At 43.6% G+C, this 12,542-nt stretch overlaps 1 protein-coding gene across 2 annotated transcripts in view; it reads right to left on the bottom strand.

Annotated features, from left to right (window-relative positions):
- LOC126645278 (chromatin remodeling regulator CECR2) overlaps positions 1–12,542 on the bottom strand; it is a 102,176-nt gene that overhangs the window by 40,254 nt on the left and 49,380 nt on the right. For both annotated transcript variants that reach the window (XR_007630108.1, XM_050325540.1), the window contains exon 2: positions 11,857–11,951. Coding sequence is in view for 1 of the 2 variants with exons in the window: in XM_050325540.1 (XP_050181497.1) it covers positions 11,857–11,951 (95 nt within the window). In the remaining variant the exon portion in view is untranslated. The remainder of the gene's footprint in view (positions 1–11,856; positions 11,952–12,542) is intronic.

The following is a 12,542-nucleotide window of genomic DNA, read 5'->3' as shown; positions in this document are numbered from 1 at the left end:
AGTTTGGGCTCAGCACTACTAGGCCACACTCAGCAACTCTTGAACTAGTTGGAGATGTCCTTTAATCTCTCCTCAGCTGATATGTGCTGCCTTTCACCCCTTTTCCCTCACACAAAGGACAGGAGGCAGCAAGTCCACCCCTCCTAGGGGAGACGCCAGCCGTAGGAACTGAACTCATCTCAGACACCAGCGTGGCAAAAGGGCACACTCTGATCTTCCCCAGCTGCCTTTGGTCCACACATCTCCAGTGGTTTGGCTCTTATCTAGCAACAACCCTACGAATGACACAGCTGCTGGGGGTGATTTGTTTGTTATTTTGCTGAGAAAAGGCAGAAAAGCAGCAGAGATACCGGCACAGATACAGCATTGTCCCGCCTTGGTCTCTTCTAGAAAGGCGCTTTCCTTGGGCTGGCAAATGCCGGTGACAGGCAGGAGAGCTGAGATAAGTGTCTATTTGATCTCCTTTCCCCCATTTACCCTGGATTTTTCACTGCTTTATGTTCACAAAATGCCAAGGCAACTAATCAGTGCTCTGTGACCCCTGTTAATTGGGCTGTGTGAGAGAAAGGCAGCACCGGCAGGAGAAATCACACATACCTGTTACTTTGAACTGTCCTGTCATATTCCTGCTTGTAGGAGGCTCCAAGCACCCTTCTGTGAGCCAGGGCTGCTCTATTTTCATCATCATCATCCCCGAATCAGCAGGAGTGGCCACAACTGTTCTGGTCCTGCCTCTGAAACCTCAAAGTACGGGGAGGCAACGAAGAGGCACGTTGTTGCTTCTTCTTCCGTGTGAGAAGGTGAAATTAATTTTGGGTGAAGGAAACACAGCCTGAAGGCACTGATGGCCCTTCTTTTACCTATGCCCAACTGCTCCTCACTGCCCTTATCTGCCTCACCGTTGCTCCCCCTCACACTCCCCACCACAATAGCAGGAAGAAGTGAGCAGATGCCCGGCATCCATCTCCCCATCCCAAGAGACCGGCAGCCTATTTGGCCAAGTGAGCCAGAGAAAGAAAGCAATTGGTGTGAAGATGTAAAGCGTTGGAGAAAAGAGGGTTTGGATTTGCCAAGCCTGGTGGATTATGCAGTTCTGGGAGGATGAGGAAGACACATATGGTTAACTAGATGCATGCTGGGTGCAGGGGCCTGCATTTGATTCGTAGGTAGGAGCAAGGGCTGCTTGTGTGGTTTTTTTTCGTTTGATTATGGGAAGAAATATGAATATGAGCAGCTATGAAACCAGAGCAGTCAGAAATATCCCAAACAACAGCTGAAGGCATATGGTACCAAAGGAAGAGAAAGTCCTGGGGGCAAAGGGGATAAGCAGGAGAGTGCACACACTGCCCAGAGAGATTCAGAGAATATTAATGGGATTAAAATAAAACTTAAAACATAATGACTGCCTATTTGTCTTTCAATGCTGGCTCAACCCTTCCTTCAGACTCAGTGAGTCTCTGCACAATCTCCATGAAGGGAAGACTTGTGCTCTCAATGCGTGCAAGGGGGTTAGGGCAGTGGTATGGACGGAGAAGCAGGAACTCCCTCCCCCACTACTGATGCTGCAATTTGAGTGAAAACTGGTAATGACAAATCAATGAGTTGGATAACTGGATTAAAAAGGGGGGAAAATCATTCTGCTGAAAGATTCTGAAACATCACTACATTGAGCCAACAGTATTGTTATGTATATTTGTGAAAACATGAATTAATATAGGCATAGATGAACAGAAAGGATTATTCACCTTGAAGGAATACAAATAAGAGATAATCTGAGAGTTTTAAAAATTATCTTTCCCCTTATTTACATCTACATCAATACACTAAGTTAGAGAGTGATTGTGCTATTTTCTACGGGCATTGTTGATTTTGACTCAGGGTGACCATGTTCATGCCAAAGGTGCTACCCCATCAGATACTCTGTACTTCAGTTGGTTCAATTTTACCTTTAAGATATTACCTTGAAGCCATCAGTCAAAGGGTGCAAGAACAAAGCAGCTGCATTCAGTGTGATGCACAGACCGTAAGATCAGCAAGAGCAGGTTGAGACTCCAAGAGGAAACCGACTCTATAATCAGCCACTAACATGCATTTTCCTACCTTCCATCTCATTGAAACTTGCACCACAGCTCCAGCACAGAGGGAAGCACATGATACTGCAGCTACTTCTTCTCTTCTTACTTAAAAATAGAGACCTCGGTTCAGTGAGATATGGCTGAAACTGTAGAATACTGAGCATCTGGAAATACACAGGAACCTCCAGAAAACTCCTGGTAAGAGTCTGTCAGATATCCTGCCTGTCTGAATGGGAAGAAGACCTGAGTGTCCCTCAAGCACTAAGAGGTTTCTGCTTGTTTATTGGGGGTTGCACTGAGTAATCCATCAGTCATAGAAGGGACAAGCTGCATGTTCCCAAAAGGGACAGCCACTCTTTTCCTGCCTTGAGGAATCAATCTGTTGAGCCAAGGGAGCCCAAGAGAGAGGCAATATCAGTTACTGAAGCTTTACCCAGAAATGGAGGCACAGCAAATGGTACCAGTGCTGATGCCATCACATATTAAGTCTGAGGTGGAAAGCACCAGGGAAAGACGTTCTCACCCCATCACCTATGATAAATTAATAATAAAAATGAAAATGCCTGCCATCACACCTAAAAAATGTTGCTGTCAAGCTGGCATGTGATTCTGCAAGAAGATAAAAGGGAGATATCTAAGTGTAGGTCATATCTCGCCATGTGATGACATTGATCTTGTCTGGGGAAGGGCCAGGGAAAATGGCTTTCATTAAGCAATGAATTCCCTGGCATGCCAGTGAATAGAGTCAGAGAGCTGAGGAGAGCTGGAGCCCAACACTTCCCCATCCAAGGAGATCTATCCCTGCAGCTATACTGGGAACATGAATTTTTCCCTGAGAGTATGTTCACATCAAGAGGCAAGAATCCCCTGAGATCCTGAAGTGCAGAATATTCTGTCCTGTTCAAAATCAGAAAATGAGTAACAAGAGACCAGTGACAAAGGCAGACTGGTAGGAGGCAGAAGAGAGGTCCTGAGTCTCAGAGCCAACACCGGGTTGAGTACTGAAGGCACTGGAGATACACTTGTACTAAAGGATGGGGAGATAATGGTGATGAGATGTCCTGATGATCGGTACTGAATCTGCTGGTACTGGTGCAGAGCAGGACAGCCAGCTGTGGGAAGCATGCACTGACCTGTGGGGCACAGCTGGTCCTCTGGTGAAGCATAAAATCACCAAGAGAAGATTAAGCAATACGGATGCCAAACTGGAGATTTCACAGGCACGTCATCAAGCTTGATGATATCGACAGATTTAATGGTGTCAGTAAATTATGTCATGTTTTGGATGCAACAGAAAAGCAAAGAATCTAGGTTCTCCTCAGAGCAGTAAATCCAAGGCACACCAGTTCTGAGGGTCAGTTTTAGAGCTCAAGAAGCAATTCCTGGGCCTGAAAATAAAACCTTCTGACTGGATACTTCTGAGCACAACTTAACAAAGGAAGGTACCTTTCTCCCCAACAGATAAGACAGGAGGCCAGATTTTTGTCAGCCTTGTAAAGAAAGTCAGACAGACAAAGGCAGGAGGGTCCCTTGGCGCATGAAATGCTGATCCCTGATCAGTAAGTGAATCTCCTCCAGTCCCCACATGGATGGATGCCTCCCAGCACCCCTCAGGAATTCAGAGTGCTGCATTCTTCCCTGCCAATTTCTTCCCGGAGGCTTATCACACTGAGGATGGGAATCGCTTATAGGCATAACGATCCCACAGCCAGGACAGCGTTTGAAGCCCGGGGGCTTCTGCATTGCTTCTGTGTCAAGTACCTTCGGCTTTGAATAACAAAAGGCAATCTCTTGAAGGATCAAAAAGGAAAACAAAAAAGAAACAGTGTTAGAACTATTTATTAACTAACCCGAAAACGAGTTACAGGTTGTTTGATACAATAAAAAGGGAGGGAGAAAGATCCGAGTGCTCAGGAGAGAACAAGTACCTTGGGGGAAGCCAACTCTGTCCTTCCCAAGGGGAGGGATTTGGGTGACACTGGTGAGGGGTGAAAAGCCTGGCAAGATGCAGACAGCTGGGTGTTGCTCTGAAGGGTTCTGCTAAGGGAGTCTTTGGTTCGTGCATGTTGGGTTACTGATCTGACCTGGAAAAGACGTGCAGGGAGGGATGATGATGGCACAGACAAATGAAATGTGAGAATTGCACTCCCTACTCTTGCCACACACTGCTTCACGTGCCCACTTTGACTCTTAATAGTTTAGTGTCCTATTCTGTGTGACCTTGACAACCAACCACACAGTGTATGCCCAGCAAGAAGCTACTCTGGATGTGATGAAATGAAGATCAAGCCATAGCAGTCTCTACTGCACAGGAGGGATGAACACAAGTCTTCTGGATGAATAAAGGAATGCATCTAGAGCCCAGCTTTCACCTTGTGATTGAACAGCAAGGGCTTTGGTTTCTCTGTGATGGTATTTCATGTCATTTCATTTCATCCATCAATTACCTTCACCTGCATCTAAACAGGCTTTGATTTGTAGCTTGCCTGTTTTAATCCACATGCTTCTTTCTTTTCTACTGCTGTTATTTGAGGGTGACTCTCCTGAAGAGAAGCAGATCAACCCTTGGGAGTTGGAGCTGATTAACTTACAAAAGACCCAAATACATCTCCCATATTCTGAAAGAGCAAATAGGAATGGGGCTTACCAGTGCTCAGCATTCAGACTGGAAGAGGATCATTACTTACTATTCATTCCTGGATCCTTGAAGAACAAGTGAAGCCAGCTTAATGCTGCATTGTTCATTCCTAGTGCCCATCAACAGAAAGCATGCTCCCAATTCATAGCCACAAGGAAAGACAACAGTATTGCTGTGGCATAAGCACTTCTGATTGTTTAGGGGCTGTAGAGAGGACCTTAGGGTATTACAGCGATGATGAGCACTGTGGGGAAGAAGCTGGAGTTATTGTCTTGATGATGATGGGGAAATAGGACACATGGTGTATTATAGCACAAATCCATATGAAACAAGCCCTTATGTGCCTTGCTGCTCATAGAAAAATACACTTAATGTCAGAGGAAAGAGCCCCTTGTGAGGCACAAAATACCCAGTGTGGGGTTGCCTTGAAGCAAATAAGCTTAGCAAATTCATTACTTAGAACCAGCCCCACATATTACAAGTTTCTGGAGACCTTGGATGAAACCAAGTTTTTATAGATAAATCGGTCCTAAAGAAGTCCCTTTTGGGATTTGTTTCAGAACAAGTCTTTCATCTTCTTTTCTCTAAAGTTTAAACCACTACACTGTTTGAGCCAGAAAGAAACTGAGGAAGGATGGATGGTGAAATGGGAGAAAAAGTAAAAGCACAGGTGACTTAGAACAGAGGTTGACATGACACACCAAATTATTGTAGTGGCCTAGCAGCTGGTCAGCAGCCATCCCAGCTGTTCACTGAGCTCACTGAGGCTAAAAGGTTCCAAAAAAACAAACTTCAGAACTTCTCCAAGATTAACCCTTGGACTAAAGACTGGTTTCTGAACTTGGCTGGGGTGCAGGGAAGTGGTGTGCAAAACCAACTGTGCTGGAGCAAAAATCCTGCAGTGTTTTGGAGCATCACTGTCTTGAAATGCAAGTCTCAAGAGTGAGGGCAAAGGTTTCACATCTGGAGAATTTCCACATCCCATTCCCCTCTCTCCATAATCCTTTGTCTTCTCCCTTGAAAGAAGAAGATATTTTCACTTGCATTCTCAGTTTCTTCTTTCATGATTGCTTTCTTCTTTCTCTCCAGAGTACTTGCTTTGCAACATCAAGAACTCATAAATACAGCTGTCCCTTTCATATTTCACGCTCTGACATTGGCACGATGACATCACTGCAGTCTCTCCAAGACCCTTCGCTGACTGTTCTTTGAAGTTTAGCCACCTATTCCTCCTTGTCAATGTTTTGCATAACTCCCTCTCCCCAGCAATCCAATCTGTTTGTCTCTCATCCATCTGCCCTGACAATAACAGCTTTTCCTATTTTTCTTCCACCATTTTCAGTCCTTATTCTCCACCGCATCTATGGAATAGCACTTCCAGAACATGCTACCAACTTTTCTTCAAACTCTTCTTTAAGGATTCATTTTATCCATCTGAGAATCAAAGACATTTACTTAGCTTTAGTTATACTTGAACTCTGTAATTTTATTCCACTGTGCTTCTCATTAATCTCTGAATGACCGTGTTATTTTACTGCTGTAATCTCATCCTTCCTTTCGCAACACCTGCCAGCTGCCTCATTTTCACTTTTTACCCTTTAAAAGGCTCACCTTGCATGGCTTGGCTATTATTATAATAAATATTAAAATTAGATTTAAGATGAGCAATGTAGCCACTTCATCTCCCTTGCCCCCTAATGGTGTCTCCTGTGCTGATGATACTGAGTTGATTCCAGAGGCCATCCACCAATATCCGTGATGTATGCAAGGCAGCACCTGTTAAAAGTCAGACTGTAAATAATGGTGATCTTGTTGATATTCAACTTGGCATTCATGAATATGATTCTGAGTTAGTGAGGTGCTTTGTGGCTGGGCCATTGGAGCAGTTGTTATAATCAAGGTCAGTGGCACAACTGCAAGACACGGCTGTTAAAACTTCTTCCAAATGCGAGGGGCACCAGGTCTGCTGTGACTGAGTTCAGTGCCTGCCCCACATCTTATGGCATGGACTGAAGTGCTGAATTCATTCAGATTGTCTTAGTGAATTGGCTTAGCTAGTCCCACAGCTCAGTTCACCACAGTACCCATGAGCCTGAAAACCTGGCACTGGTTTGCTGGCTATTCCTGTTGACCTGCCACTTCATCCCCTACACCAGACCGACATATAGCAGTTCTTGAAGGACACAGCTCATGTAGTCACATGCAGAGGGTGATTTCAACATGTTAAGTGTTTTATTGAGGTCCCTTTTACCGAAACATGAGAGCTGGGGTAACCTCCAGAGTACCCTGTAAAGGCAAAGTCCACTCAGAATAAAGGACAAGGAACAGAAAAAGTGACAAAGCAGAAGGAAGAAGCAAAATACCCAGAGCTATTAAACACAGACCTCAGAAAAGGGCATGTGCCTCAGTGGGTTAGATGACTTCAGATAATTTCTATTTCTTTCTGATGAAAGCTCAAATAAGTGATTACAGAACAAGCATTGGAAAATAAGCAGAGTAGAGGTAGTACTCTTGATTGGCAATTCAACAAGTAGGAAATACAGCTCTTTAGAAGCCATACTGGGAGTATTTCTCAATGCCACCACTAAGGATATGAAAGAAATAATTAAGACAATTGTAGGGAAGGGGAGTTAAAGAATATCATCTTATTATCAATATCAGAATAAACCAGGTGCAAACTACAAGCCAAAGACTCCAGGGCTAGTTTACAGATCCCAAAAGAGCTTAAAGTGGGGTGTAAAACTGATGATCCACTTGGGAAGAAAAAAATTCCAATGCATTAGGAAACAAATAACAAGAAAAGCAATAACTGAAGTTCCTAAGGAAGCAAATGCTGTCTGTTCTACCACAGAAGTCAATTACAGAGTTTTCAGCTGCTGTGATGGCCAACCTCCTGAGCTGTAAAAAAAATAAAAGAATCTCAAGGGACATAAAAAAAAAATTCCAGAGATATTGTTTTGATTCCTCCTCACTTTCTGACCTTTGTCCATGCTGAAAAAATAAAAAATGTTATTAGAAAAAGCAACTAAGATGTTTTTTGAGGTACAATAGCAACCTACAAAATACATCCCAATGAGAAATTTGATAAAAATCTTTGAAACTTTTTATGCCACCATATTAGAAAAATGGCAAAAGCGCAATAACAGAGCAGTAAAGAATGAGCTTAACCCAAAGAAATGCTGAACAGCGGGAGCTTTTCTAGAATATTTTAGTTGAGTGTACACATCCATGTCACACCATCACTTCTTACTTAAAAACAGCTGCAGAAGGCTCCTGCTGCGGCTGCTGCCGTTAGCTGAAGCTCTGATCTTCCTGTCTTCATACAAGTCATCAAATCGCATTTCCTGCTGGAATTAAAGCAGCAGCCCCTAGGGAGTACGCAGCTACCCAATTTATATCAGAGAGAACCTGAAGCAAGCACCAGAACTTTTTCAAACTGCTTAATTTCTATTTATTGTTTTATAACTCCCAAAATCTAATCAGAGTTTTCTCCCTCTCTTCTTTCCAGGTATTTGCATTTTGATACAACTAAAAGAAAACACAGAGATTTTAAGACCCGTGTGAAAAAGCTAGAAGCAGGAGAAAGGTAGGGGCAATCTCAGAGGCATCAAACCAAACCATGCCTACAGCACAGAAGGATGCCTATTGCATCGTGAGTAGTTAGATGGTACAGATGGTATGTGGAAACTATGAAGGGCATTTATAAAACAACAAAAGGTGCAGATCATGACACAGAAGTATTTTGGCTCAGAGTGAAAAGAGTTGAGCAATGGGGAAACTGTCCTGGCCAGGTGCTCCAAGCACCCAGTGCCAGGCAAGGACAGCTACAGGGTCACTGTTAAAGATGCCAGAAGCCAGAAATGCAGGTAACTGGGTTTTTTTTTCTGTGTTTCTACAGTACTTAACACAGCAAGAACCAGGTCAATGGAGTGTTCCTAACAGCTATGATAGGTTATGATAAATAAGAGTTTGGAGAAGATCACATAGCATCCCATTAAGTAGTCTCAGTAGTTAAACACGGATATCCATAACTCAAAGAAAGTCTTACGTTACCAGACATTCAACACTCCTTAGCATCAAACAAGGTAAAAAGTAGTGTGTAAAAATCACTCATGTATGTGATTTTTTTTTTTTTAAAAGGCCATCATAAAGAATATCAAAACCAAGGCAAAGCTGCTCTACTTCAAAAGCAAGGAACATAGAACCCTACAAAAGTATTAATCTCTTTTTTTTTCAAAGAATGAAAAGCAAATCAAACTACAGCATGTTAAACTGTGCATTAGAAGGGCTCTCAGTCACTTCCAAAATCACTTGAGAGCACATTATAATTAGCAAAGGTATGTGACAGTTTTATACCCCTCTATGATGCATGATTAAAGCCAGGCAGCCCAGCTCTGCCACAAGTTCTGCACGCCATCAAAACAGATGTGACAAGAACTACAAGCTGCTCCCAGACAGACTGTGAGAAAGCATAGGCAGATAACATTTTGGCCATCAAAGATATAAGACACGATACAAAACTAATTAAACCTCAAAACTCCTTGGAGAGGTAGGTAAAGCGTGTTTTATGTGAGGTCGTATGAAGCATCCTGTGCTTGAGCCCCAGTGCTCCAGCCCAAGAACAAGGATGAGAACAAGCTCCTGCCTTTCTCTCTGAGGTGCAACAGGGAGTGAATTTTACAGCCTGGATATTAACAGCTCACAGCCTCGGCAGGAGGATGGGGGGCACAAATGACTGGAGGGATGCTGCAGTAATGCCACCGTGATGATCTGTGAAACTGCTGATTTTTCCCACACAAGCCAGATACCTCCTGTCTGCAACAGAAAAGTATGGAGCCCTGGCCCACCGTGACAAGTCAACTCTAAACTCCACACAAATTCTGCTATCTTGTCCACTGAGCACTCAAAAATCAATTAGAGGCTAAACTCCTCACCACTAACTGGGGACAAACAGGGTGCAGTAGGGAAGCCGTGCCTCAGACAAGGCCTGTGTCTCTTGAGCTGGGGTTAAAGGTGTTGGAAATAAAAGTGAAAAGGAACAAGGAGAATTTCAGGCTTTTGGATAAATATCCTGCATTTGGTTTGTAGATGTGAAACAGTGTGTCAGGTTTGTTTCTGAGAAGCATATCCAAGCCATCATTTTTATTCTCATTTATCTACAGATTTGAATATTTACACCACATCTTAATGCTTCTTCCTTCATGACTTGCCTCTGCATACAGCACCTTTCCCTCTGTTTCCAGGTAGCGTCCCCCACTGGCTTCCTCTGCGGTGCTTCAGAGTTCACCTCTGTAACATCCCAGTGGCTCCAGGCAGTTTTCCTGATATCCTCCTTCAGTGATTTTCACCACACTACTCCAGTCGTGCTCTTTTCTCTTTATGCCCCTGCCCACGAGGTAGTTCCCTCCTGCAGGAGGTGCTGCAGAAAGGCTGCAGCTGGTTTCTCCTTCGGGCACCTCACGCTTTCCTTAGCACAACTGTTTGGGTGAGGTGTGAGTTCTCACAACTTCACTATGTGGCTTCACACTCCTCCGTTTCCTTGGGCACCTCTGGTACAGGGACAGACACACAACAACACCAACACAGGTACCTGCCCATGCTGCTTGTGCACCCTGACCAGGCTGCACAAAGCCATAGCTCTTCCTTCTGAGAAGGCATTGTCTCCTTGCAGATTTTGCATCTCAGAGTAAACCAAAGCTGCATTTACACAGGCACAACCTGGGAAATGCTGAGCAAACATTGTTGAGCCGCCATGTACATGTGTAACCTTCCCCAGACAGACAGACAGACAGACAGACAACTCGCCAATGCACAGCAAGTCACCCATGATTCATCCCTGAATTCTGTGAGTTAAAACAGTTGTGAAAGGGGAGGTAATTACACAGTGCGATTGCTAAGTGGACACTCTTAAACCTGGAGATTTTTAGAGAATCTCACAATGTGGAATTTATGAATTTCATAAAGGACAAATCTTCCGCTGCTCACAAGGGTGAGGTGGTTAAGGTGGGCAGAAACACTTAAGGCACTACTTTCTGACAGTTTTTAGGCTGGATTATATCACTCTATGGCTATTTTGATGAATGTATAAATGACTGCAGTCCCTTTACAATCAATCTTCATACCAGTCTAATTCAGAGACAATAAATGCAATACAGACACCTGGTTCAGGTCCTCGTATTCACTGATGCTGAATGTGAACACAGCAACGCAAGAGAATTTTGTTTATATATATATACACTTGCCACTTAACTATATTATTTTTGTTGAACATTATAAGCTAATTAGAAATAGAGAGTTTTCAATGCAAGCATCTATGGTTGTGCCTATGCACCACCCTAAACCTCCCCACAACAGCGGGATCTTAGGGAGCAGGATTGCTTCCAAGCAAGTGCGTGTGTTGCCAAACTGTCTTCATCTCCACAATTATGCCTTGTTACTACATGATTCACAGAAGAACAAACAAAACACACTGCAACAAGCCTTTGCTATCACTGGGAGCACATTTTGCTGTGTGAGTGGTGATTCCCTAAAGAATGATGTTCTACAGATGCCTCAGTTTGGGAGGCTACTTTAGTGGACGCTAACAAAGTGTCTCCGGATGTCAAAACTACAAGAGAATGTGTCAAATCACTTTCCAACATCCTGCAACTGAAGCAATTCCAATGAGCCTCTTATTTCTAAGAAAATAATCATAACTGTCCCTATGTAAAGCAATGGGATCTTCCATGCAAGTGAGGTGGCTGCAGAGCAGGAGTTTTATGCTATGCAGTACGTATAAATGTCGAAAATATATGTGGTGATTTAAAGATTCAGTGTGATATCACTAATTTGACCAAGCACAGTGCAGAGTGTAACAACAGCAGATGTGGGTGTTCACTGTAGGCACTGATGCTACCACAGAGCATCAAACACAGTTGCATGGCATCGGAACAAAGAAGTTTGCTTAACGGGTCTGTACAATTAAAAGCCTACAACTCAACCCAAGAGAGCTGGAATTCCCTTCCACTCGGTGAAGCATCTGGCCTGATTGCTGGTGGCTGCTGATCACTGCCATGTCATCACTCTAAAGCCGTGAAACATCCCCGAGACTGTGTTAATTAGCTCCCCTTGCAAAGTGCTTAAGCCATAGAGGGGGTTACTCACGTGATGTCTCTGCGCTGGTAACAACCTTGAAGAAGGCAGGCGATCAGGTCGCTGATAAACTCCACGTCATCCCTGTGAAGAGCAGCTTCCAGTTCCTATAGAGCAGAGAGTAGAGAGGAAAAAAAAAAACAAACCAAACATCAAACTAATTCCTTAAAATTTACTGCGAGCTCCTCAGGACCAGAAAGACCCGAGCAGCCCCACATACGTGTACAGCAGCAGAGTACACACTAAGTAAGCCAACCTGCCCCATCATTAAAAATACTGCTTCTACTACCTCTTCATTGCAAGAGTTTATGGGAAGACCTTGAAACGCTTTTACTGAATGTCACTCTCCAGCCAGAAGACTAATGCTTTTGTCTGGATGCAGAAAAACAGGGTTCAGTGAGTCTGAGATACTACAGCCTAATAAGAAAGCCATGATTTCTCCCATGTTCAGCTGATGGGCAGGAATCAACAGTTTCATTCTCCTGGTTTGCTTCCACTCAGTGATACTGGTGAGTTCATTTAAAAGGTGTGCTCAGAAAGCATGGCCCTAAAAGCCACTTACACAGAGAAGCAGCAGTTACAGATGGATTGCCAGAAATGGCTGAAAACGAGCAAGCAAATCGCTCAAATAAAAGCAAGCATTTGGATTCTTTAGCAAATTTCTCTTTGGGTTGCTTTTTTTCATAGTAAGAGAGAAA

This window comes from Myiozetetes cayanensis, unplaced genomic scaffold (assembly GCF_022539395.1).
Source record: "Myiozetetes cayanensis isolate MyiCay16 unplaced genomic scaffold, myiCay2020 scf3, whole genome shotgun sequence".
Taxonomy (NCBI): Eukaryota; Metazoa; Chordata; class Aves; order Passeriformes; family Tyrannidae; genus Myiozetetes; species Myiozetetes cayanensis.
This window is presented reverse-complemented; position numbering and strand designations above follow the sequence as displayed.